The sequence below is a fragment of the Chionomys nivalis genome, chromosome 2 (assembly GCF_950005125.1).
Source record: "Chionomys nivalis chromosome 2, mChiNiv1.1, whole genome shotgun sequence".
In the NCBI taxonomy this organism is placed as follows: Eukaryota; Metazoa; Chordata; class Mammalia; order Rodentia; family Cricetidae; genus Chionomys; species Chionomys nivalis.
This window is the reverse complement of record NC_080087.1, coordinates 18030757-18058274: the sequence shown is the minus strand read 5'-3', so window position 1 is coordinate 18058274 and position 27518 is coordinate 18030757. Positions and strand designations below refer to the sequence as shown.

The 27518-nt window shown below is 44.5% G+C and overlaps 1 protein-coding gene across 1 annotated transcript in view; it reads left to right on the top strand.

Moving 5' to 3' along the window:
- The window catches only part of Mthfd1l (methylenetetrahydrofolate dehydrogenase (NADP+ dependent) 1 like), a 189036-nt gene that overhangs the window by 87846 nt on the left and 73672 nt on the right, over nt 1-27518 (top strand). The window contains exon 20 of the mRNA XM_057761342.1: nt 4942-5053. Within this exon, the coding sequence (XP_057617325.1) occupies nt 4942-5053 (112 nt within the window). The remainder of the gene's footprint in view (nt 1-4941; nt 5054-27518) is intronic.

Below are 27518 nucleotides of genomic sequence, written 5' to 3'. Positions count from 1 at the left end.
ATCATAATGGATAACTTTTCTAATGTGTTCTTGGATTCGGTTTGCCAGTATTTTATTGAGAATTTTTGCGTCGATGTTCATGAGTGAGATAGGCCTGTAATTCTCTTTCTTGGTTGGGTCTTTGTGTGGTTTTGGTATCAGGGTAACTGTAGCTTCATAAAAGGAATTTGGCAATGACTCTTCTGTTTCTATATTGTGAAATACATTAAGAAGTATAGGTATTAGCTCTTCTTGGAAGTTCTGGTAGAATTCTGCATTGAAACCATCTGGCCCTGGGCTTTTTTTGGAAGGGAGATTTTTGATAACTGTTTCTAATTCTTCGCGACTAACAGGTCTATGTAGATCGTTCACCTGGTCTTGGTTTAGGTTTGGTATATGGTACTTATCTAAAAAAGTGTCCATTTCTTTTGCATTTTCCAGTTTTGTGGCATACAGGCTTTTGTAGTAAGATCTCATGATTCTCTGAATTTCCTCTGTGTCTGTGGTTATGTCCCCCTTTTCATTTCTGATCTTATTTATTTGCGTGTTCTCTCTCTGTCGTTTAATTAGTTTGGATAGGGGTTTGTCAATCTTGTTGATTTTCTCCAAGAACCAACTTTTTGTTTCATTGATTCTTTGGACTGTTTTCTGTGTTTCTATTTTGTTGATTTCTGCCCTCAGTTTGATTATTTCCAGTCTTCTACTCCTCCTGGGCGCGTCTGCTTCTTTTTTTTCTAGAGCTTTCAGGTGTGCTGTTAAGTCCCCAATGTATGCTTTCTCCGTTTTCTTTAAGTGGGCACTTAGTGCTATGAACTTTCCTCTTAGCACTGCTTTCATCGTGTCCCATAGGTTTGAGTATGTTGTCTCTTTGTTTTCATTAAATTCAAGGAAGACTTTAATTTCTTTCTTAATTTCTTCCTTGACCCAGGTGTGGTTCTGTAGTTGACTGTTCAGTTTCCATGAGTTTGTCAGCTTTCTGGGGGTAGCTTTGTTGGTGGCTTCTAACTTTAATCCGTGGTGATCTGATAAGACACAGGTGGACACTGATATTTTTTTGTATCTGTGGAGGTTTCCTTTGTTTCCAAGTATGTGGTCAATTTTCGAGAAGGTTCCATGAGCTGCAGAGAAGAAGGTGTATTCTTTCCTATTTGGGTGGAGTGTCTATAGATGTCTGTTAAGTCCATTTGATTCATTACCTCCAACAATTCTCTTAATTCTCTATTAGTTTTCTGTCTGATTGACCTGTCCATTGGTGAGAGAGGTGTGTTGAAGTCTCCTACTACTAGTGTGTGTGATTTGATGTCTGCCTTGAGTTTTAGCAATATTTCTTTTACATAAGTGGGTGCTTTTATATTAGGGGCATAGATATTCAGGATTGAGACTTCATCCTGCTGAATCGTTCCTGTTATGAGTATAAAGTGTCCCTGTCGATCTCTTCTGATTGATTTTAGTTTGAAGTCAGTTTTGTTAGAAATTAGTATGGCCACACCTGCTTTTTTCTTAGGACCATTTGCTTGAAAAACCTTTTCCCAACCCTTTACTCTGAGTAGATGCCTGTCTTTGTGGTTGAGATGAGTTTCTTGCAAACAGCAGACTGTTGGATCCTGTTTTCGTATCCAATCTCTTAGCCTGTGCCTTTTTATTGGTGAATTGAGACCATTAATATTAAGTGATATTAATGACCAGTGGTTGTTAACTCCGGTTATTCTTACTGCTTTTGGTAGAAGAGTTTGTGTGTCTCCCTTCTTTGAGTTGTGCTGTTGAAGGGTCGCTAGATGCCTGGGTTATTGTAGGCAGTGTTGGCAATGTTGGATTCCTTGGGTTGTGATTTTCCTTCTATTACTTTCTGTAGGGCTGGATTTGTGGCAACGTATTGTTTAAATTTGTTCTTATCCTGGAATGTCTTGTTTTCTCCATTGATAGTGAACGATAGCTTGGCTGGGTATAGTAGTTTGGGTTTGCATCCATGGTCTCTTAGTTTCTGTAGTACCTCTATCCAGGACCTTCTGGCTTTCATGGTTTCCATAGAGAAGTCAGGTGTAAGTCTGATCGGTTTACCCTTATAAGTTACTTGGCCTTTTTCCTTTGCAGCTCTTAATATTCTTTCTTTAATCTGTATATTTTGTGTTTTGATTATTATATGGCGAGGGGACGTTTTTTTTTGATCCAGTCTGTTTGGTGTTCTGTATGCTTCTTGAATATTCAAAGGAATATCTTTCTTTATGTTGGGAAAGTTTTCTTCCATAATTTTGTTAAAAATGTTTTCTGGACCTTTGAGCTGTGCCTCTTCTCCTTCTTCTATCCCTATTATTCTTAGGTTTGGTCTTTTTATTGTGTCCCATATTTCCTGAATGTTTTGTGATGAGAATTTGTTGGTTTTGGTGTTTTCTTTGATCAGTCCGTTTATTTTCTCTATGTTGTCTTCAGAATCTGAGATTCTTTCTTCTATCTCTTGTATTCTATTGATTATGCTTGTTTCTGTAGTCTCTGCTCGTTGACCTATATTTGCCATATCCAGCTGGTCCTCAGTTTGTGTTTTCTTCCTTGCTTCCATTTCAGTTTTCAATTCTTGGACTGTTTCCATTACCTGTTTGATCGTTTTTTCTTGGCTTCCCAGGGTATCATTTACGTATTTACTCATTTCTTCAAACTTTTTGTTATACTTCTCATCCATTTCTATGAGGGCGTTTTTTACATGTTGTTTAAGGGACTCTATTGCTTTCAAAAAGTCAGTTTTTTCCTCTTCTCCTGTGATAGGGTGTTCAAGTCCTTGTGTTGTAAGATCATTGGGTTCTGGTGTTTTCATGTTGTTTTTCAGATTGTTGGGTGAATTCTTGCCTTGGCGTCTGCCCATCTCCTCTTACCGATGCTATCTATTGGGTTTGATTTAATTGTAGCGGGGCAGTCTGTTCTCACTGCAGGCTTCACTGTTTCTTGCCCGCACTATCCTGTATCCAGTGCCTCCACCGCCCGGGCCTGCCTGCCGGTGCCTCCGCCACCCGGAACTGTCTGTGCGCCGGTGCTTCTGCCGCCTAGGCCTGCCTGCCGGGCCTGACTGCCGGTGCCTCCGCCACCCGGGCCTTCCTGCACGCCGGTGCCTCTGCCGCCCGGACTTGCCTGCGTGCTGGTGCCTCCGCCGCCCGGGCCTGACTGCCGGTGCCTCCGCCACCCGGGCCTGCCTGCACGCCGGTGCCTCTGCCGCCAGGACTTGCCTGCGTGCTGGTGCCTCTGCTGCCCGGGCCTGCCTGCGCGCCGTTGCTTCCGCCGCCTAGGCCTGCCTGCCGGTGCCTCCGCCACCTGGGCCTGCCTGCCTGCTCTTGTTATCTTAATGATTGCCAGATTTCTAACATGGACAATAGTTGGACTATTTTTAAAAGATTTAAGCGGGATTTTTAAAAACTGAAAAACCAACTTTTGTATGAGAACCATAGTCCAGTCTTCTCCTTCATGTAATTGGCCTTTCCTGGTTCCCATAATTTATTAGTTATATTTTTTATATTCAGTTCTTTGTTTGTTTGAGACAGAAGTCTCATGTAATCTAGACTGACATTGAACTCCCAATCCTCGCCCCTGCTTTAACTTCCCAGAGGCTGGGATTGCAGGTATGCGCTGTTTTGCCTGGCTTTGATTTTTCTCCTTCTCTCCCTCTTCCTCCTTCTCTCCCTCCTCCTCCCCCCTTCTCTCACTTAGTCCCTATCTCCCTTTCTGTCTCCCTTCCCATCTGCTCTCCTCACTATGTAGCCCTGACTAGCCTGGCACTAGACTGCCCTTGTCTACACAGAAATCTGCCTTCCTCTGCCTCACGAATGCTGGTAGATTTTTCCTGAGTTGACAAATTGTTATTTGCGGGGGAAAAATATTTAAAATATTACTTAGTCTACCAGGGTTTGGTTAAATCATTTTTTAAAAATATAATATGTACAATAAGAAGTAAGGCACATAGCTTATTTCATGACCAACAAGCAATGAACAGTAGCTTATCAAAATTATATTCGAGGTGACTGTATTCTTAGAGTTTGTCTCTCGCTCAACATTAACCAGAGTCTGATTCTGTCCAAGGAAACCAGAGACACACTTGGTGTCTGAGTCAATCAGGATATCTTTGGTTTTAGTTTTATTTTAAAGGGTTTTGGTTTTTGTTCGCTTTTTATTTGTTTGTACGTATGTATGTATGTATGCATGTGATCATGTTTGCATAATGTTTGAAGGCCTCAGGAGACTCTGGGTATCTTCTCTCTCCAGTTTTATTTTTCAGGCAATTTTTTCTCACTGAACCCACAGTTTGTCAACTGGGTAGACCAATTGGCCCACAACCTCCCTGTCTTAGCCTCCCCCACTTTTCTCTCTTCTTGTGTGCTGACGTTACAGGCCGGTGTCACCACACCCAGCTTTTACGTGGCTTCTGAGGACTTGAACTCAGGTCCTCATGCTCTCGTGGCAGGCATTTTACTGACTGAGCCGTGTCCCCAGGACTGCTTGTGTTTGTTTTTAGGTTGAGCTGTAGCCCAGGCTGGTTTCTAACCCCTCCTGTATCTTGACATGACCTTGAACTACTTACTGATCCTCGAATCTCTACCCCAAGTGTTGTAATTCCAACACTCTACCTGGCTCACAGTTCTTTCAGATCTCTTGGGAGCCACTGTGCTTTGAGCGTGCAGTGTAGACTTAGAACTTTAACTTGGAGCCACTCTGTGGCACCTTGCGTCCCCAAGTAAAGCTTGGTGTCCATTCTTCTGTTTCCTTTTTTGTTGTTGTTGTTGTTTTTGTTTTTGTTTTTCGAGACAGGGTTTCTCTGTGGTTTTGGAGCCTGTCCTGGAACTAGCTCTTGTAGACCAGGCTGGTCTCGAACTCACAGAGATCCGCCTGCCTCTGCCTCCCGAGTGCTGGGATTAAAGGCGTGCGCCACCACGGCCCGGCTTTCTGTTTCCTTTATGGTCCTAATTTGTTCTTGTTCTTCTTTAGGGGACACCTGTGTTTGTGCACGCTGGCCCCTTTGCTAACATCGCTCATGGCAACTCGTCAGTGTTAGCTGATAAAATTGCACTGAAGCTGGTCGGGGAAGAAGGCTTTGTAGGTAAGTCGTTTTGCTTAACGTTTAGTGATTGTAGACTCTTGATGGGATCGAGAAGATAATGGCTGGGATAGGGTATCGACATGAAATCCCGTCTTTTATACCTCTCTTTGAAGAGGGTCTCAGTACTGGAGCGCTATTGTTCTAGCCCAGTACCATTTATATTGGTGAATCCTTGGTTCTGTGGTCCAGCACATATGCTCTTCAGAGCTCTAGGACCTGTCAACTGAATGACCTTGGGCATATTTTTAAGTACCTTTGAACCTCATCTATAAAGTGGGGCTAGTGAAATTATTTTAATTCGTCATCCAGTGGCTATATACTCATATTCAGAACCTACCACATTCAAAGCTCAGAACTGGGGATCCCGTGGTTAGCAGAGCTGATCGAGCGGCAGGCCTTGTGGAATGTACTGTCAGTGATGGACGCAGAGGAGACCGTGGTCACTGCCTGAGCTGTTAGCGCTTATCATAGTACTAGTAAAGTCAGTGTTTGTTTCTTCCTGGAATCCTGGCGTGGTTTTGTAACCTTATAGAAGGGAGGTTCCCAACCAATAGGCTCAAGGTTTATTTGGTGGATTCGTCTTGTCTGCTGTCAGGAGAAGGCACCTGCCATAGAGTTTTGTTCATGGTTACTAGTCATGGTCTTAGGCCAGAAGGGTGAAGGTATGAAGAAGCCGAAAACAAAAACGAGGATTCCTGGAAGCGTACTGGGAGGGTTTATTATCAGATTTTGCCCTGTCAGCAGGCAGCTCCCGTGATCCTGAAACTGTCCATAATCAAGTATAACAGTTGCTTACTTCTCGTTTGGCCATCGGCCTTGTGCAAGCTCAAAACGTGAGTTCTTTTAGTAGGAAAAAATTCCGCTGGGCAGAAGAGATCTGTGCTTTCAGGCTGTGACATCTCATTGTTCTTTCAGCATTATTGAGACTGATTTAAAGATCCCCTTGTAGACAGAGTCCGGATCAAATCAGGATTTATGTAATTCCATCCTTCAAAGATCTGTGTAATGCGGCAATCATGTTCTTTGCTGCTTAGGCACCAAGTCCGCAGCAAGAGTGACTAGGCACGCTAAGTGGATTTGCTCGGTTGAGCATACGTAGCAGTCGAGCTAATGGCTGAGGAGGCTGGGGGAAGAGCAGACACTGAGAAGATGGGCACTTAAGTGAAGAGGTTCTAATGCATCGACTGTGGATAAAAGGGCTCCTAGCGTAGAGCACTCTGGTGTGTGCTGACGGAGCTCTCTGATTTAGCAAGCAGGTATATTCAGAATATGCATCATCATGACAAAATATTGTTAAACATGTTGAGGGTGTCTGCAAAGCACGCTAGCACTCCTGTGGCCTGGACAAAACATTAGACCCTGGGCTTGGTGGTGTCCTCACTGGGAAAACGAGAAGGGGGATCAGATGAGGAGTGGGATATGGAAGGTGGTGCTGATGCAGGGTTAGATGTTGTGGGATGGGGGCCTCCTTTTGGTAGTAGGAAACAAGAACTTTCCTAGGGCTCAGTGTTCTCTTTGGTAATAGCAGAACCTCTTTGGTATTATATTCAATAATATCCAAGGGAAAAAATGATTTATAAAACATAGGCAATTACACAAATGTCAACTATGCTTCTAATTACTTCTCTGATCCTGTTGTGGTCTGAGGGGAGAGTTCCGGGGTAATCTTCTTGCCCAATGGGATAGTCAGGACACTCTTCAAGGCATGTTAACTTGCTGTGCCTCAAATGCCCTGTGTGTAAAGTAAGGCCGTTTAAAAATAAATATTATAATTATGTGTTTGTGTGTGTGTGTGATGGATGGGGGTAGCCATGGCACACGTGGAGGTCAAAGGACAAGTTTGTAGGATCAGTTCTCCCTTTCCACTTTAACATGGTCACTAGGGTTTCAGACTCAGGTCACCAGGCCAGCTCAGCAAGTACCTCTACCCACTCAGCCATCTCACCAGCCAAAGTAGGGTTTATAAAAGAGCTTTCTTCAGAGGGTGTGGCCACTGTGCCTGTCAGGTTCTGGCCTGACACCTGTCAACCCTTACTCAGTCCTCATTGTGACTCTTCCCCCATTATTGATTCCCGACTAGGAATGGTTAAGGTCCTTGTAAGAATTGGGTTTACTGTGGAGTAATAATGATTTTTTTAGTTTTTGTATGATATGCATCACTTAGAGTCTGCCATCTTTGCTGTGCGGCAGGAGAGTATCAGCTACATCTTCAGAACATCTTCGTCTGGAAGTCACTAACCCTTCTTTGCCTTGACTCAAGGCACTTGCCGTTGAGTCTCAGCAGAGAGTGGGGTGCGCTCGGGGGGGGCGGGGACTTTGTTGATTGACATCTCTTGGATAGAATCTTCCCTGTTTATGGTCACTTAATATCACATTCAGTTCTGTCCCAGCATCCCGGCCAGGAATCCTTTTGCCTACCCAGAATAATTATCCTCAGATAATGGAATCAACAGTCCATTTAGTCTCCCAATAGCCCGGTGTTTATTTAATTAGCTGCATGAATTTGTCGGATGAGAGCAAAGTGCTTCAATGAGAATTTTAGAGAAAGTTCTGCAGCGACTGTAATGGCCCCTTCTTGTGACCCAGTAGTTCCTGTGGGAGTCCACTCAACCTCCAGGCACTGCTGGAACACAAACCTCCCTTTGACATCAAACTCGAGTCAAGGGTTATTTTTACAGAAAAACAAAGAGAGGAAAGGAGAAGTATCACTGACTTCCTATTTTTAAATTATTATGATCTCATTTAAATTATTTATAAGAACCTCAAAACTGTTTTCAAGCCTTAGCTTTTGCTACTTATGTGTGTGGACCTGGAATTGCTCATGCTCATAGCTGAGGATTCTTACATCCGATGGTTGCAGTCACAGGAATCCATGGGGAGAATTTGTAGGGACTGCTTCTTCCCATGCTTATTTACTGATAGAATGGGCCGGATGTGATAGCTTGTACCTGTAATCTTGGAAGACTAAGGCAGAGGGACTGTGAGTTTGAGGCCAACCCACACTTGTCTCAATAACTCCAGAATGTTCCACCTAAATCAATGAATAAATCAATATAATTGTGATATGATGCCATGCCATTGCATCTTAATATACACAGCAGTTGATCATGTTTGTATTGTCCCAACTCCTCCACATTAGCCCAGTTTCTATTTCTATAATGTAATACCACAGATTTATATTTTAAAGAAAAAAACTCTGTTTTGACTTTTGTTCTTAGCCTGGGTTGTTGGCCTGAGTCTTCGGATGATCTTCTTATTGGCAGAGTTGTGAGGCAACAAAAGGCATCATATAGCAAGAGTGTGTGTGTGTGTATGTGTGTATGCATGGGTATGGCATATGTGGGTGTGTATATATTTATGTGCATGAGTATGGAGTGTGAATATGTTGGAATGGGTATATGTGTACATGCATGAGGGCGGTGTGTATTTCTCTCATCCTTTTTTTTTAAATTGGTTTTGTGTTTTGACTATTGTTTTAGAGGAGCTAATTCTTGTACATGTGCATGAAGATGCCTTAGGAGTCCAGAAGAGAACATCAGATCCCCTGAGTAACGGGTTGCTGTCACCATACATATTGGTGCTGTAAACCAAGCTATAAGAACAGCATCACTGAGCCTCTCTCCATCCCAGGGGAGTTGCTTTTGAGACAGGGTCTCACTTGGTAGTTTTATTTGGCCTGCTCACTGTGTGAACTAGGTTGGTAGAGATTCTCTTACCTCTGCTTCCTAAATTCTGGAATTTGAATCCTGTCAGTTCTGAACACCAGAGCTTGGTTCAGGCGCCACCCTCTCGTGCCTCATAGTATTTATTTAATTCCAGTGGAAATGGGAGAGGGACCATAGTCCAACACAGCACTCTCTTGCCTTGAAATGTCTTCCTCAATACATTGCTGAGTAAAGGGGACTTGGGACCACGACTTCAGTCATCCTCCTTTGCCTTCTTCCCCATCCTTTAGGACAGTTGTAAATCTTCCCTCTTGAGTTTCAGGGGACTCCAGCGAATAGCTCCACCCAGTTACTGACTTACTCACGCCATCTGTTTTTATTGCAATGAAGTGTTAAATACTCCATCCTTTAGGTAGAAGAAAGCCAGACCAAACTAAACATTCCTATAATTTTATCCACCCTTAAAAAAAAAAGATCTGAGTTGAAGTGTCCAGCTTCTGAGCTCAGAGGCTCCTGGAGCTCACTCTGCTCTCGGCCAGGGCTTCACTCTGGTATGAAGTTCATTTTTGTGTCTTGAGTAATCCTGGCTTGAGAACTGGCTTGTTAGCGGTGTGACTGGAGGGGTATGTGAACCCGCAGCTGCTGAGTCTGGGGAGTGGAGCTTAGGCATTGTACTCAGACAAGCTTCACTGCAGAGATGCTGGTTCAGAGTGTCCCTGGACATCTGATTCCAGGAACTCAGTGCCGACTCCATTTGCCAGCCTTGCAATGCTGGCCTCTCACTACCATACTTGGGTTCCGACAGACTAGACCTCTCTTTGGTTTGGGTTTGGGTTTGGTTTTTAGCAACCAGTCTTCAGTCCTTAAAATGATAATAAAATTGAGGGAAGCTCATGGATAGAGTGCTTTCCCAACATGTCCAAGGCCCTGGGTTCAATCCCCAGCACAGATAAATGGTAGAGGTAGGCAGCAGAGACAGCTCAGTGGTCAAGAGCACCGGTTGCTTGACCTGGATTCAGATCATAGCACCCACAAGGCAGCTCATAAAAATGTCTGTAACTCCAGTTGCAAAGGATCTGATGCCCTCTTCTGGCCTCAGTGGGCCCTAGGTAAGCGTGTGGCACACAAACATATGTCTGGCAAAAGACTCATACACGTATAAATTGATAATCAGTAAATAAGATTGGAATGTTCTGGTGATATACTCCTTGGGAAAGTATACAGGTTAAGTTAACCAATCTCCTTGTTCCCAACACTCAGCTTCATCAAGTCTTGATGTGCTCTTCCTGTGTGCTTTAGGTTCGGGTGTTAGTATGTCATAAGACAGATACCTGGGGATTCCATGACAAAGGCTAGCATGGCCGGGACCTTGAATTCGGTTCCCGGCATGGTGAAAGAAGGCAGAGATTTGACGTAGTTGAAATCTCTGTGACTTAGCGGCTGTGACCTGAATAGTTGACTGCCTGGTTCTTCCTCACAGCAATACTGGGTGGCAGAGCTGGTGATGGGCCCTCGTGGATGAAAGCCTTGGGTTTGAAGTTAGCTCCTGAGCTCAAGGGACCAGCCCTGGTTACCCTGACCTTACCCCTCCTGTCTTAGATGTGTCTTGAACTTGTCTTCTATGTGTGTCTCCTTGGCCTTCTACTGTGCTCCAGAAAGTCTCACACATGCAGAGCAGATGGTGACATTATGCCCATTGACTCCTTGAACCATTAGTCAAAACAGACATCTTTTCTCTGAAAATTATCCCGTCACGCACATCACAGCAATACGAAATGTGACGCCATCGTCTGTTCCCTCTTTCCTGCTGCTCTGGAGCAGTGGCTCTCAATCTGTAGGCTAACCTCTCTCTCCAGAAATATTTACATTGTTATTTGTCACAGTAGCAAAGTTACAGTTATGAAGTCGCAATGGAAGTAATTTTATGGTTAGTGGTCACTGTAACATAAGGAACTGTATTGAAGGGTTGCAGTTTCAGGAAAATTGAGAACAGTTCCTCTAGAGGGAAGTACTCTCTAGGTGGGACAAGGTATCATTTCTGGGTATACATTGATACTTTTATCACAAAAGATCTGCAATTAACTTTCTCAAACCTACTCTGTTTGCAACATTAGGTTACAGTAATTTCTTTAACAGCACCCTCGACCCAAAGAGATGTCAGACACCTCCATTTATTATGTAATTAAGGATCAAACAATTTAATAGGCATTTGTAACCTAATAGTTTACTGGCTGTCTGTAAGAATCAATTGAAAATAATACTGTATCGGGGCTGGAGAGATGGCTCAGAGGTTGAGAGCATTGCCTGCTCTTCCAGAGGTCCTGAGTTCAATTCCCAGCAACCACATGGTGGCTCACAGCCATCTGTGACGGGGTCTGGTGCCCTCTTCTGGCCTGAAGGCAGACACACAGACAGAATATTGTATACATAATAAATAAATAAATATTAAAAAATAGAAAATAAAATAATACTGTATGGTCCTTAAGCAACTCCCATACCTCATTAACAAGACACGTGTTGGGCACCACCCAACAACTCTACAAACCCTGGCCCAGATGTGCTCAGCCTCTCAGCTTCAGCGCGGCTCTTTGTTCCTACGGCAATCGTTCTGACTTAGCTTCACAAAGTACAGGATGTCATTTAATAGACACTTCTCTTGAAACAGTGGCCTGCTTCACAGTAGTAGGGCTTGTCCTGCCTAACAGATAATGCCTTTCTATCCTCAAAACCGTAAACTGTTCCAGGCTGAAGAGGTGGTTCAGTGGTTAAGAGCACTTGCTGCTTTTACGGTGATGCTGGGTTCAATTCCCAGCACCTACCTAGCAACTCACAGCTAGCTGTCGGTAGCTCGGTTTTAGGGGATTCAGTGTCATCTTCTTGCTTCTGAGGGTACCAGGCTTGCATGTGATGCATAGATACATACATGCAAAGAAAACACCCATACACATAAAATTAAATAATAAAAATAGTTAGGTTTATACAAGTATTTTTTATAGGCATTTTCAAAAGTAAAATGTTTTAAAAAGCCATTCTGAGTGTTGGGAAAGCTCAACCTGACCTTGACCTTTTCTTTATGCCCTGCATGTTGCAAATGTGTCTAAAAATGAGCTCTGTGGCTCATTCCTATTTATGATTTATGTATATTCCAAACAGCGTGCTTGGCATATCGTTCTGCTTATCATCGTAAAATGTGGAGTTCAAACAAGACCCTTGTCAAAACATCGTGATGCGGGGAGATTAGTGCTGTGAGGGCTGACATAAAATGACTTTAAAAAGTGGTCCGGAGGTTAAGCTGGAGTTTTGTAACTTGTGATTACATGGGCCTTCTAAGGGATTTTCTCTAACATCCATTGCACCATCGGTTTTCAGATTACGTTATATGACTGCTATCCTAACCCATCTGGACCAAGAACATCTAGCCTCAGGGTGCTGGGCAGGAGCCAAATTGCCTTTTATAGTTCCAAATATTGCAATTATGTGCAGTTGTTTTTTTTTTACATTTTTTAGCAGTATTTGGTGAAATTACAATATGGTACTGTTCCTCCATAAGGCACATAGTGAATTTTGAACGAGGAATGCTGGGAAACTGGTGATTCCTAAAGGAGTATAATTTAGTATGTCTTGTCAGGGACCTCTTTGCATCTTTGGAGAAGGGCGTTCTGGAGAGGAAACAGATTGCTCATTGCTTTCTAAAAGCTGCAGGCCTCCAGTCACCTGTAACTATAAATAATTCTCATCATTTCGCTATTAATGTTTTGGTAGAAAGTCTGTCGCTGTGAAATCTGCATAAGGGTATAGGGTCCTGTGGGCTGCTTGTCTAACTCGCAACAAAGCGGAGCTTTAAAAGCTAGAAACCAAAGATGTGTCTGTATGAAATGAGAAATGATAAAGACAGACAATAGAAGAATTTAAACAAAATTAAAAGTAAAAAATGAGGGAACAGCATTGCAGTAAATTACATCCCTCTTGGGCACACCTAGTCAACCTGACCAGGCTGTTTGTAACCACTGCTATTATTATCTTACCCTGCAGACCTAGTGGGGTAAGAAAGAACATTGTGAAAAGCATAGGTAACTTTTCTCTTATTTATATATGTTCATGCAGAGATAAAATCTAAGGCACCAACTTAAATTTATCGTAAGTAATAAAAGTTTTAGCTTGCCCAGTTGACTGCGGTATAAATATGTAAGTCAATAGCCTTCCTTTATATCAAGGATAAACATATTATAATGTGGAAAATGATCCTCTTTATTCATACCCTTCTCCACGCTATAAAATAAAATAGGAATACATTTAGCAAGACATAAACGTGGAGAAAGAAAAATACAGCCATGTATGAAACTGAAAGTTATTGATACCTTGAGTAGTGATCCCATGTTCTCTTTGTCAAGCTGATACCTATGGCTGTTCCATGCTGCATAGACTTTGCTCCAAAAGCAATGAGAGAATGTGCAATGAGCCTTTTAGAATGCTCTCCCTTTTAACTTCTTAAAGGGATGTTTTCTTTTAATGTTTGCAGCAAATGTTTGCTCTTCGCTTGGATTTTTAAACATTTTATCTCTATCTGTATGTATGTGTGCATGCCTGTTTGTCTGGGAACTGAACCCAGTCCTCTGCAGGAGAGCAAGGGATCCTAATGACCAATCTACCTCTCCAGCCCCCAGTTTTTATTTTTTATTTTTTTAACTTTATTTTGACCTGGGACACCATGTAGCCCATGTTGGCTTCCAACTCAGTGTATAACTGAAGCTGGCCGGGGGCTGTTGTCCCTCCTGCCTTCCTCTCTGAGTGTTGGGATTACATGCATGTGTCACCATGTCTGGCTCCATTTGTCTAGCTTCTAAGAGAATTGGTTTTATGAGAGAGAGAGAGAGAGAGAGAGAGAGAGAGAGAGAGAGAGAGAGAGAGAGAGAGAGAAAGCGAGAGAAAGCAGAACCTAACTTGACCACCTCTCCTGCCTTCTTTGGAATGTTCTCAGCTTGGTCTTGTCTTTATTCAGGACGAGTGGGTTTGATGTTAGGAAAATGCTACAGCACTGGTTCTCAACCTTCCTAAATGCTGCAACCCTTTAACACAGTTCCTCATGTTGTGGTGACCCCAAACATAATATTATTTTCATTGCTACTTCAGAACTGTAATTTGGCTCCTGTTATGAATTGTAATGTAAATACTTCGTACACAGGATATCTGATATTCCACCCCTAATGGGGTCTCGACCCCCAGGTTGAGAACCCGTAGGCTGTATACCTGTTACTGTGTGGCCCAGAGCATCATGTGTATAAACAATATTTTATCATGATGTTTATTATCTCAGCAAAAGGCGGATATTACAAAGATGGTTTCTTCCTTTCTTCTCTCCCTCTCTCCTTCTCGTCCTTTTGTTTCTTTCTGTTGGAATCTTACGGTGTCCAGGCTGCCCTTAAACTCACTGTGTAACCAAGAATGACCGTGAATTTTTAATCCTCCTGCCTCCACCTCCTGGGTGCTGGGATTATGGGTGTGCCCACCACGGCAAGTTTGTATATTATACAGTGGCTAGGATAAGACCTGGTGCCTTGCTCAGCTAGGCAAGCATTCTAAGTCAAAGTTTTATCATGCCCATTGGCCTTGCAAAATTTTGGAGCAACACTCGGGAAGGGCAGGTTGAAGTTGCTCCCAGAAAGACTATAATTCCTAGCTATATTTCCAGCTTCAGCACCATGAAGCCAGCCTAGAGGACAAGTTCATATCCTGAACTTTTCAGTTAATTCCATGTGGAGAAGTCTCCCTTGAGTCTAAACACTTTTAAAGCAGTATTTATTTTATCGTGTAATATTCCACCATCGGAATACAAATTCTCTGGCTTCCGCCACGCATGCCTGGTTCTTCTCTTCAGAACCTACCCCTTGCTGTCTGTGTCCCCTGATAGGTCCTTAACTCACCTTAGGTGTCCTGCCATGCTCTTGTTTATCTCAGTGACCCTCCTGAGCACCCCATCAGACCTTCAGTGGTCTGCTCCTCCTACCTCCTGGCCTCCTAGCAAGAAGAAGGAGACCTTGCAAAACAGATGGGGGTGGGGAGTGGGGATCAGGAAGCTAAAACAACTTACAAGGAATGCTCTGGAAACCCCGGGAAACTAAGACTCACCAGGCTCCTGCCCGAGGTGACACCTGATCAGTAACCTGCCACAGCAGTGTGATGGATGTCTGTTTAGAAGAGCAACCTGCATGGTGGACCATGAGCTCCAGAGACGCAGCTGTCCTTGGTGGTCACTCAGGCTGGTGATGGGGATGGTGAGGGACGATTCTCGCTGACACAGCTGCTTGAGAGTCACCCATGCTCCTGTAAGTAACCCGACCAAGTGAACTCATCATTCCACCGACTTCTCTGGGATTCTTTCTTTGGTTTGTTGTCAGTGCCCTACCTAGGGTGGATACACGGTTGTTGACATCTCTTCAGGAAAAGGCACAAAGCAGGTGGTGACAGAGATGACTGGGCATGAACTCACTTCTTCCTGGAGAAGCATTCTGAACACTACCGCTTTTGGCTTGAAGGTGACCATGGTGGATCCCAGAAGGTCTTAGCTTTCCCAGCCCCCACCCCATCTCTCTGCGGCTCTTTCTCTTTTATTCTGTCTCTTTCTGTATGTGTATCTCTCTCTGTATCCCCCTCTCTCTTGAGACAAGGCTAGTCTTAAACTCATGTATCTGAGGATGACCTTGAACTTCTGATCTCCCCCGCCTCCACCTCCAGAGTGCTAAGATTACACACATTTGTCAACCTTGCCCAGTTTAGGAAATGGTGGGGGTGGAACCCAGGCCCTTATACAAGCCCTCCACCTACTGAGCCACAGCCACAAGCCCATCCAGGAAGTCTTTTGAAAAGGGGTATGCCTCTCTTCCTCATTCCCCACTGGTTGGGACATTTAGTTATGATGCAGGGACTCCAGCAATCATCCTGGACCCCTGGGTAGTGGCACCTCCCCAGATGTCAGAGGAGCTGGTACACCAGCACAGAGTGCCAGCTGTGATCATCATTTATGTGAGAGAAAATCATGCTAGTATTGGCATCGTGCCACTTCTTCGTGGCTCCTCATGTTTGTGGGTAAGCCTAGTCCTGTTTGGTCCATTTGTGAAAACAGCCTGCTTGTAGACACCCTAGTATTTTTTTCACTTCGATCATTTACTCCTGTGTATTACGTGTAGGCTACGGGGTTTCCTTTCTCTGCACGGCATTAACTCTGAGACCGAAGTCAAGGTGACATTTCTAATTGAGAAGAGATGCAAGGTTTGCACGAAGTTTTACTGATGAAAGAACCGAACTTCTAGGGGCAGAACTCTTTTTTTTTTTTTTTTTTTTTTTTTTTTTTGGTTTTTCGAGACAGGGTTTCTCTGTGGTTTTGGAGCCTGTCCTGGAACTAGCTCTTGTAGACCAGGCTGGTCTCGAACTCACAGAGATCCGCCTGCCTCTGCCTCCCGAGTGCTGGGATTAAAGGCGTGCGCCACCACCGCCCGGCAGGGGCAGAACTCTTGGTGTGATATGTGTATGCATGTAAAGATCAGAGATCAATGTCACGTATCCTCCTCTATGGCCTTCCGCCATAGAGACAGTTTTTGAGACAATTTTGAGACAGTTCTCTTGGGGAGGCGGGAGCTCAGCTCACGTTTGTCTAGATTTGCTGGCCATTGAGCCCCCAGGCTATTCCTGTCTCTACTCTCCCAATGCTGGGTTACAAACACACGTGCCGAGCCTAACTGGGTGCTTGGCATCCAAACTCAGTTTCTCAGGCTTGTACGGCAAGCTCTGTACCCCCTGAGCCATCTCCCGGACCCAGAACTCGTTGATTGATGACTCAGAGTCACAGCACCGAGGAAACCAGCTGTTGGCTAAAAAGCTTTGCATTCAGCCTTGAATCAAGACAGCAGAAACCACTATTATATTTGTGTTAACCTGGGAGTGCCATGGGATATACGTGTAGGACTCTGGAGGGTTTCCTGTTCATGGTGTGTTAAAATCATTTCCACTCCAAACACTCTCTTTTGTGTGTATTCTAAAACAAGAAGTGATTTTTGGAAACAACTACTTTCATAGTTATTTTAGGTATTTTGAGGCATTATTTTATGAAATTGCTGCCTGGTCTTAAAAAGTAAAAGCCATCTACACTCACCCAAAGTATTCACACAATTTTATAAAATAATCCAAAGGACTAAAGGGTATGGGGAGAAAAATACAGATGAAGGTAGTGCTGAGATTGCTGGTGTTTGGAGGTCAGTATGTTTGGACACAGAAATGCCCAAACCCACGATCAGTATCTAGAAACTGCATGAAACCCAGCTCTCACCTTGGTGCCGAGTCAGGAGTTAGAACGGACGCATCTGCTACTCAGTGCAGACTACATTGGAACTCAGTGAGAAATAACAGTCAGAGTCATTTCTGTTTGCACGGAAAAGAATCTCAGCCCTGCCCCCACCTGCCTGGCTTCAGCTGGTCGGCTACTACCTGCATCTGAACTGCTCATCCCAGGGTAAAGGCAAGTGTGATATGCTGTCCACAAACCCCGTCCGCACCTCTGGCAGGCAGCTTGAAGCGCCCAGCCCACTCAAACACTGCCATTACCATTTATATTAAGCTCTGTGGACAGCATCCAACAGCCAGTCTTGGCATTAGCCACACCCTCTGAAATTACAGACCCAAATTTCCTCCTTTTCCCCTTCACCAAGCACACCAGACGGCATCCTTGGGCGGTAATAGCAGAAGGTGTGCTAGGAACTTGGCTCTGGTCCTTCCTTCCCACGTCACAACTCGTAGGACCATGGGGGCCTGTCCCCATTGTGTTTTTCATACATTTTGAACATATGTGCAGAGGCAAAATAGAATTCAATATTGTGTGTTTGTGCTTTGAAAATGTTGTAGACGTCCAGATGGCCCCTGTCTGACACAAACCTCACAATAGTAGGAGAGCATCTCCGTTCTGTGGACAGCATCCTGGGAAATTCGGGATCTCCGTTCTTTTTGGCTGGTGATAGTATCATGATAGATACTAGGCAGTCAGCCCCACCATCACCAAGGAAACCGCTCGTAGGCTGCAGTGCGATGTGCCGTGAGGCTAGAACGTTCCGCGGGTTGGAGACATGAAATGTACTATCATCAGCTTATTGTATTCTCAACTTTGTCTGTGTGTGTCAGGACAAGCGAGAAGCATCTGTGCATATACCCTGCATCTCTAAGCTCCGGCCTTATAGATTACCCCCCAGAGTGTAGCATGAGCCTAACTGCTGGGGAGTCATCTTCTAGGGAGAGAGCCCCGTTATCAGCCAGTTGTCCCAATAAAGTAATCCACATGCTCACTACCATTTTGAAATACCAATACCTTTAATGATCCCTTTTAACCATGTCAAAGAATAAGTGTTAAGGATACTTTTTTTGTGCCTTTGTCTGGCCCTCTTATTGCTGTGGCCCATTATCCCTCCTTCATGGTATCGCCCTGTTTTGCTCCATGGTTGGGTAAGTCATCCACCAGTATTTTCAAAGTTCACCTGGAAGTCAGCTGCCCTATTCCCTATGGCGCTGCATAGAGGTTGCTAATGCTGGAATGAGTGATGCTCCCAGGGGCTTCCTCTGCCCTGGGTAACAGTGCCGAACAGAATGAGCCAACACTACCGTGGTCTATTTGTAAGAAAAGGGCAAGCCCCTCCCCCCACCCTGCTCTTTTTCTCCTAGATAAAGATGTATTAAAAGATTCTTTTTTCTCAGAGAATGTTTGGATAAAATCCAGAGGCAGAAGTAATTTCTCTATGAGCCACATGTGTGCAAGAACCATCCCAGGGTCCAGAGAGCTGGCTCCATTGGGAAAGCACATGCCATGCATGTATAAAAACCTGAATTTGGATCCCAGCGCTCATATGAAAGCCGGCGGTAACCCCAGCACTGAAGGGTGGGGGTGGGAGGATGCGGCAGCCTCCTGGAGCTCGTTTACCCCCCTAGCTCCATCAGTGAGCTCCGGGTTCCGTGAGAGACCATCCCTCAAGAGTCGGTGGCGAGCAAATGAGGAAGACCCTGACTTAGATTTCTGGTTTCCACGTGTACCCAGGTATGTGTATGCATGCACACATACATATATACATGCCACATGTATAAGTAAATTTAAAAAAAAAAACACATTCAAAGATTATAGCTTTCACTCTTAATATATTTTGCTTCTATCTTCATGACTTCTGGGAATCTAGAAATGATAAGAAGAACTTCCCGGAAAGCCAGTCTGTTTGCTTAGTTTTCAGACTCTGTGATCAGAGTTTCTAGTGAGTCGGAACGAGCTGTCCTGGCTTTGTGAGCATGTCTTTTCTGCATGGCCTTATGATACCTCCACATTCCTGCCTTCTTCCTTACGTGTATTTCCATAAACCCCTCTTATAGAAAAGGCTCTGTCCTGTCTTTCCATTTTGTTAATACACACTTGTTAGTAGCCAAACCAGGCAGAATTCTTTTTCTCTCTTTTTTTTCTTTTTTATTCTACGCCACAGCCTCACTGTGCAGCCGAGGCTGACCTGACTGGCAGTCTGCCTGCCACAGCCTCCTGAGTGTGAAATTATGGGTGTGTACCACCACCCTCAGCTTCAGAATTTATCTGGGGGGGGGGAGTGGACATACACCCCACATCTCAGAAGCTGCAAGAGGACAGCTTTGCCCCATATAATCACCCAAAAAGCAAACTCACCTAGTCCAGAGCTTACATTTTTATGTGGGCAATAAAGCTAACATGTAACACTGGGCACAGTGGGGCACACCTTTAATCTTAGCACTCCGGAGGCAGAGTTCAAGGCCACCCCGGTCAAAAGAGTGAGTTCCAGGGCTATGTAGTAAGATCCTGTCTCAAAACAATAAGTAGAGTGCATAACTTTATTCTTAACTAAACATTTTGTTCCAAAATTTAATTTTCCTTTTGACCAAAATCAACTTCCAAAACAAGATAATTCATGATGGTTCTAGATTACTGTAACTAATTAATCTCTGGAGATGTGGAGAAAGTTCTGAATCCTTCTTTCAAAGTACATTGGTATTTTTTAATTTTTAAAAACTTGTTACTGTACATGCGTTTGTGTGCGAGCACATGCGCGCGCGCGTACGCACACACACACACACTATCCAAGTGGCCCTGTGTCCTGTTTGTTTATCATCGCCTCTTTAAGGCCGAGTCTCCCCCTGTAGCTCAGACTGGACTAGAACTCACTGTGTAGACCTTACTGGCCCTGAGCTTCCCAAGCGTCTTGCCTCTACGCTCCCTCTGCCCAGTGTTGGGATTGCAGCCCTGTATCACCACACTTGACCCTGTGGGCTCATTGTCTGTTGTTAACGTTCCTTTTGCTCCCCTAGAGTACACCCCCAATAGCTTCCTCATGCTCCGTGCCTCAACTTCGACCTGGCCACTGGGCACGAGAGAAGGGTCTTCAAAATAACATTAATTTGTGGTTTTACTGATCTCTTCCTTCAGACTCCAAATATGTGCTCAGTAAGTTCATTTTTTTTGTATCCTCTATGGAAATTCAACTCTTTTACATTTAATAAAGTCAAGGGACCGTGAATTACATAAACAGAACCTACAGAGCAGAAAGAATTTTGTTTTTAGTAAAATTTCGTAGGCCTAAGACGAGCTAGCTCCTCACAATTAATATGTTTGAAACCGAGGTCACCGTTGTTTTTCAGCTGTAACAATAATGCGGAGCCTCCCTTGTGGGTGACTGGGTGACTCATCCCGGTTACTTAGTCTCCTTCTAGCCACTGAGAAAATAACTAAAAGCCCTCCAAGGCCAGCCTACCTTGAGCTCCAGCGCAGAACGCGTGTGCTTCAGTGACTTTGAACCTACTCCTCCTGAGTGCATCTGCAGGCAGCTGCAACGAATAAGTGTGTTTACCCAGTGCAGAAGGGACCGTGTGGAGACTCCATCTCTGTTTCCTTCAGCCCTGCTCAGAACTCACGACCCAGAGTACTTCAGGATGACGCCTCGCTCCGCGTGCGCCTCCCTTGCCATCTCTCGCCTGTCATGAGAAAGTAAGGTGTGGGCTGGACGAGAGCTGCAGTTTCGTTTTCCCCTCTGTTTATAAGAATTCATTTTGAGAATTGACCAAATCTGTCCTGTGCAGACTTCTTTTTTTTTTCTTCGGCCCATTCTGAGCTGAGCTGGTTACACTGAGTGACTAGTTCAGTGAGGACTTCAACAGCCCATAAATCCAATTTCCCGTCCAAGGATAATGGAAAACTCAATATGTGGTATATTACATGTGTGTGTTGTGTGTGTCACACAGAAAATTTATCGCTATCATAAAGTAGCTATGAAATCTGACAAGACTGATTTTTCTTTTTATCTTCTGAGTGCTTATGGAACAAAGGGTGTTTTCGTGACCTAACAAGGTGAAAATTCAATTCGCAATTCTAGTGATAATTTTCAGGTTCTTTAAGTATGAGAAACTCAAGGAAAACCTGACTCATTTTAAGGAGGGTCTCTCCTCAGTTGGGAAACAAAAATGAGGATTTCAAAACTAAATCAGTTTCCTTTTTCCCAATCCATCTGCATTTTGGTACAGAGATTCTAAGGCAGGAAGTTAGAGTTACCCACTCCTCCAAACAATGGCGAGAGAGCTGGTGCCTGGTTTAAAGAGACAAGTCTTGGGGGGTCTCAGACAAGTGGGGAAGTGGCTCCAGGACAGCTCTTGGTTCTGAGGAGGGCCACCACAACGTACTGTGTGGGCTACCTGTGCTTGGTGTCAGGAACCAAATCCTGATAGCCCAAATCCCTGAAGCATCCACTAAAATCTTTCTTAATTCACCCTAAATCTCTTCTGCTCTCCACTGCCCAAGCCCCACCTCTGTTGCCATGGCAACTGACAATTAGGAGAGGTGATGGGTCATCCCCACGTGAATTGCTCTAAGAGATAACAAATTACTGAAGCCAAAGAATGAAATGCCCTTGGAGCACAACGATATTGAACTTTCCTGGAAAGCGGTTGGACTAGAGAAATGTTTTGTGCTTGGCTGGTGAGTCAGCAAGTCAGTGTGGAGTAGAGACTGTAATCCCAGGCGCCTGGATTTCGGTACAGCTGAATAACAGTGACCCCCGAGCACAGTGATTGGAACCTTTCCAGCAGTGGCATCATAGGCTTTAAACTCCGTTTAAAGGCTATGCTTGTCTGTGGGAAGAGGGAAGGAATCACCCGGATCACATTGGCCTGTGCCCATTGCCTTGATGCAGGAGGGTCCATCCCACTATGGGTGACACCATTTCTAGGCAGCTTAGTCTGGTGCTCTATCAGAAAACTTACTGAGCATGAGCCTACGGTTGAGCCAGGAAGCGCCATTCTTCCAGGGCCCATGAGCTAGTTCCTGCTCTGGGCCCTTGATGATGGATTTTCACTTGGCTTTTGTAAGCTAAAACAGATCCTTTTCTTTCCAAGGTGCTTTTGGTCAGAGTGCTCTCAAAGCAACAAAATAAAACTAGAACAAAGGGTCAGTAGAAATGCACAATGGATATTCCATTTGGGTCCATCGTCTCATGCCTGGGTTTTTAAAATAGTCCCCTCTCCTCACCGTATACACATCTTAACAGTAAGACTGACAGCCTCCATCCCCTTTGTCTTCCCATGCCGAGTGGTTTCCTCTGGCCCCTCCTTCCTCTTTATATTATTAAGTCAGGAGTCACCTTAGTCCCCAACTGCCTAGTTGCACTGACCCCGTTATTGATGCAATACATCAAAGCTGTGCTGAGCAGAATTTTTTATTTGGATAAATCAGACTCCGCGATCTCAGTGGATGAGGTTACGGTGATTAACATAATAAGCTTGCGCAATCTTGTAGTCTAGCCCTCCGTGCGGTTCTAATATTCTCCGAGGGAGTGTCTGCAAAGTCCAGCCTGCCTTTGTTCTGCTTGACCCTCAGCCGGCTGCCTAAGTGGGATGAAGACGCCTTTGATTTTTTGGAAGCAGGCTGCTTAGCGGTGTCTCTTACTTAGATGCCAGTACTGACCAAAAATATCTTCAAAAACTGGTGTTTTCCTCGCCTCTCCAGTGGGGTGGGGGTACCAGGGAACAGCGTCTTTCCACTCAAGAAGAACTCGGTCACATTTTATGGTTTGTGATGCCTGTGGTGTTGTAGAAATAGGGACAAAAGTTAAGGCATTCAAATAACCGGAGATAAATATGAGACAGGGTGGAATTCAGATTCACCTGCATTCAAGCAAGTAAACAAAATGTTAAGGCCAGGCACACACCTTTAATCTTGGCGCTTGGGAGGCAGATGGGTCTCTGTGACTTTGATGCCAGTTTGGTCTACATAGAGAGTTTTAGGGCAGCCACGGCTACCTAATAAGACCTTGTCTCAGGGGGCAAGGGGAGTTTAGGGCTACCTAGTAAGACCCTGTCTTGGGGGGCAAGGGGAGTTAAAAGTATAAACGTAGTTTCAAAAAGGAAAGGCCACATCAGCATTCCGTCGTGAGTGAGGTAGATCCATGACACCTCCCACCCAGGGGACTATAAGTGGTTAATGCTTGCCCCGAGGAGGCAGTCATGTTCCTGGTCAGTCACCCTTGCATGTGCAAGCAACCATAGTTAAGCGCAGTGGGCCCCAAAGCAGATAAAATAAAAGCAATAACAAGCTATGAGAAGAGGAAGACTTGCTGGGAAGGAGTTTGGTGGGAGGGGGAAGGGACCATATATGTAGACCATGTATTCATGTAGACCACGAAATTTAAAACTAGAAGAAAGGACAGAGTCGTGCTGCTTGGTCACTGGGGAATGAACTTATCTTCATCACAGTAAGGATGTTCAGTTGTCTTCCTAAATGGGGAAATCTCAGGCAGGCAATCGCATGTTAGACGCCCCACAGGGTAGCAGAGATTCAGTTGTCCATTGAGAAGAAATGACAGTTTTTCCTAAAATCCATGTTGTGTAGGTTTAGTGAGAAGCACTCTGAGTAGAATGGTGGATAGCAAAACATGTAAAGTTGGGACAGCTCCTGGTTGGACCATAGAGAAACCTGGACACCATAGTGGGTCTCTAGAAAGAAGTTATTATTAATAAAAATAGGTGTTTGCTTTGAAATCTGGGTCTTAGTTGTCACCGCCGTTTTCTTCAGTGTGTACAAGAAGCCAAAGACGTCATAGGGAAACTTGGCAAAATTCCCTCCTTTGGGGAGGGGGTGAGGGCTGTGTTTGTAGAGAGCACGTGGGCCGCCTCACCTTGTCAGCAGTGGAGCATTTTTGTGACTCTCCTGGCCACTCCTGCTCTATAATTTTTACACCAGGACGCTAGGCGCTCTGAGGATTGTTGTGGCCAAGCCAGCTGCCTACGCTTCAACCTCCTCTTGCACCCAGAGCTGTGTTTTGTGAGTCCCTTCTAGTTTGAACCCAACGTCTCCCCTTTTCTGAGCTGCTGAAGTTTGAGCCGAGCAATCCTGTGGGATAATGTCTGTTCTTCCTGGACGAGCCCGTCCCTCAGCATTTCCTGTTTCCATTCATGCTGGAAGAGAAAGACCTGTGACTGGGAGAAGAGAGACTGCCAAGACAAATAGTGACCACGGCTTGCGCAAATATTTTTCATCACAAGCCTTTTGTTGAATAGGCAGCCTCTTGAAACCTGCATTCCACGCTTTTCAGGAAAGCCAAGTCATGCTAAGTGCACTTGCTCCGTGATTTAAGAATATGTCTATTAAGTTCAACAGTAGATGCCTCTGGCTTAGGGACAGCAAATGGGATAAGGGAATAAATAGCTTATTTGAGGTCACCAGGGAGGTTCGGCTTGTGGGTGATTCCCCCGGAAGTCCTGAGGAAATGGAACCTGCCAGGGAGAGTGACCTGTCCCTTCACAGGGACAGGCTGGGACTACGGCTGAACCCTGCAGTGTCCATCTCCAAGATAGTCGCTGGTCACGCCTTAGGGAAGTAATTCCTGCTTTAGTAAAGGCTGCTCACCCAAGGGCCCACCTTCTCCCTTCTTCTTGGCGGCCTGCAGTGTAGAAACAAACAGCCTAAGAGGGATCACATGCTCAGAAAGCAGAGGTTTTAAGGGCATGGGAGTCTGGCTCTTCCCCAGTTCCTGCGCGGTTCCTGTGTGTTGTTTGACAGCTGGAATCTCGGGGCCTTCACACCACAGCCCATTTCCCTCCCCTTAATTAAAATGGGCTTTCCCACCACTTTCTTGTTTATTTCCAATCTGTATGTTAAAATACAAAATTGAGCTGAATTTGTCCATTTAGACATTTGAGACGATAATATCATTCATTGCTAGATATGTGTGGCATTTACACCATTGCAACTTTGATTTATAAAAAACAAACCAGTTTTGAAAGGGAAAAAAAAGAGGATAGGTAGGGCTGGCGTGGGTTATTTTGTTTTGTTTTGTTTTTCTATTTTTAATGTGTCCCTCTGTCTTTTAGTTGAATTGTGATCTTTGGGTTGGCTATTGAGTCCCACGCTGTTGGGGTTTGCACTTTTGTGTGTCAGGGACTGTTAGGTACTGGAAACATCAAAGTAAATAAAGGCATGTCCCTCGTCTCTAGGAGAAGCCAGCAGAGTGCATGCCCGGGGATGCTGCTTGCACTTGATAGGGTGGGCTGGCGGGGATGCAGATCTCAGGAGTAAGGGGTCCGAAGGAGAGAAACAATGGCTGAGGTAGAAAATACCCAAGAGGGCAAGAAGAAGGAAAACTCCCCTGCCTGAGATCCAGACAAGCTTCCAAGAGATGAGACGCTGAGCTGGAGTTTAGACAAGGGGTTTAAGGAGAGGAGAGGAAAGAAAGGAATGTTCCAGACGGGAAGAGAAGGACAGAGATGATAGTATCATAGTGTAGGGCTCTGCAGGAAGCTCGGCAGCTTGACACTGCCACACAATGAGACGCAAGTATCGTGTGCGCATGTTCCTGCATACGTGTTGTAATAGGCGCGGCAGGGCTGCGTCCCCGGCACCCGGCCGCCTGCATGGCTTATGCCCCAAAATAATTACATGGAAACTGTATTCTTTTAAACACTGCTTGGCCCATTAGTTCTAGCTTCTTACTGGCTAGCTCTTACATATTGATCTAACCCATTTCTAATATTCTGTGTAGCACCATGAGCTGGCTTACCAGGAAAGATCTTAACCTGCGTCTCTCTGGAGTGGGAGAATCATGGCGACTCCTCACTCGGCTTCTTTCTCCCAGTATTCTGTTCTGTTTACTCCGCCTACCTAATTTTCTGTCCTATTAAAGGGCTAAGGCAGTTTCTTTATTTAACCAATGAAATTAACTCCTCCATCACATACGTACGTCTTTGCGTGCCTGTGGGCGTAAGCTAGAGGACAACCACAGGTGTCAGTCCTCAGAGTCACTTGTTTGCTTATTTATTTATTTATTTTTGAGACACTTTCTCATAGGCCTGAAACTCACCCATTAAGGCTAAGTTGGCTGCCTATCCAGCCCCAGAGATCCACCTATCTCTACCCGTCCATCGCTGGGATTATAAGCATGAACTACCATGCCTGGCTTTTTATAACATGGGTTCTGGGAATCAAACTCATGTCCCTATGTTTACTCAAGCACTATACCAACAGAGTGTCCTCCTTCCCTGGATTGTGGAGGGGGATAAGGTAAGGATGGTTTGCTTGAGTAAGGCCTTGCATCTCGGGTGATGATCCTCAGATTTTTTCCCCCTAGAACCTGCAAACGGAGGAGAATGTGAGGACCATGCTGAGAGTTAAGACAGAATAGCTAGAACTAAGAAGGGAAAAGATTATAAAAGAAATGCATTCATCCTCTGTATCTGTGAGCAAGAGTTTCAGGGTTTGGTATTCGTGTTAATGATTTTTCATACTGCTCTGATAAAACACTGAGAAAGGCAACTTAAAGGAAATGTGGTTCTTTTAGGTTCTTAGTTTGAAGAGTTCATTGTGGCAGGGAAGGGTGGTAGCAGGAGTGGGTGACTTTGTATCCACAGTCGGGAAGTAGGGAAAAATAAATACTTGTCTTAGCTCAATTCCTCTCTTTCTCTCTGATCCTCACACCTCAACATTCCTTTTCCTGTGGTCCTCACATCTCTCACATCCCAGAACCTCCTCTTCATCTTAAGCTTTATCTTCATAGCATCTTCACACAGTAGCCTCTCAGGGCCTCCTTGCAGAGGTAAGAAATCATCTCTAATTTCGACCAGTATCGATGGAATCATGAGAATGACTTCGTCTGCTGTGTAAGGAAGGCATGTCCGCTCCATTGTTGTGGTATAAATCCATGCAAAGAGAACGTAATAAAAATCGGAGCTGGGAGAGCAGGCGATGGGGGAGGGGAAAAATGAGAGCAACACCATGAAACCTACTCTTTTCTCTAGTAACCTAAAACACTGATTTCAAAACATAAAATTTAATAAAATGACTTGTCAAATGTATGTCAGTGGTCATAAAAGATGTGCTATTCCTTGGCCCCTGGTAATTTATTCCAAGGGTATACTTTGAAAGAGATTAAAGTTCATGTGCAGTATGATTTCAGTGTGTTGTTGTGCGTGCTGGAGACCGCCCAAATGTTCAGTAACAGAGGGAATGCTTTTACAAATTTTGGCACATCAGTGAACAAAATTACAAGCTGCTGTCTTTATAATCATAAATTCTGAAATAGAATTACACTTTTAAGTTACAGGAGACTACAGAATTCTGTGTATTCTGTAAAAACAAAACGGGTACATGCAGTGCCAAAGGAAAAAAGTAAGAAATAAGTGTATTTAGAGTTTAAGATTACATCTGAACAAGATTCTTCCTTCAGTTCTTGTTACAATTTCTAATCCTGTTATGCTAGCGTGAATGCATTCATTTGTTT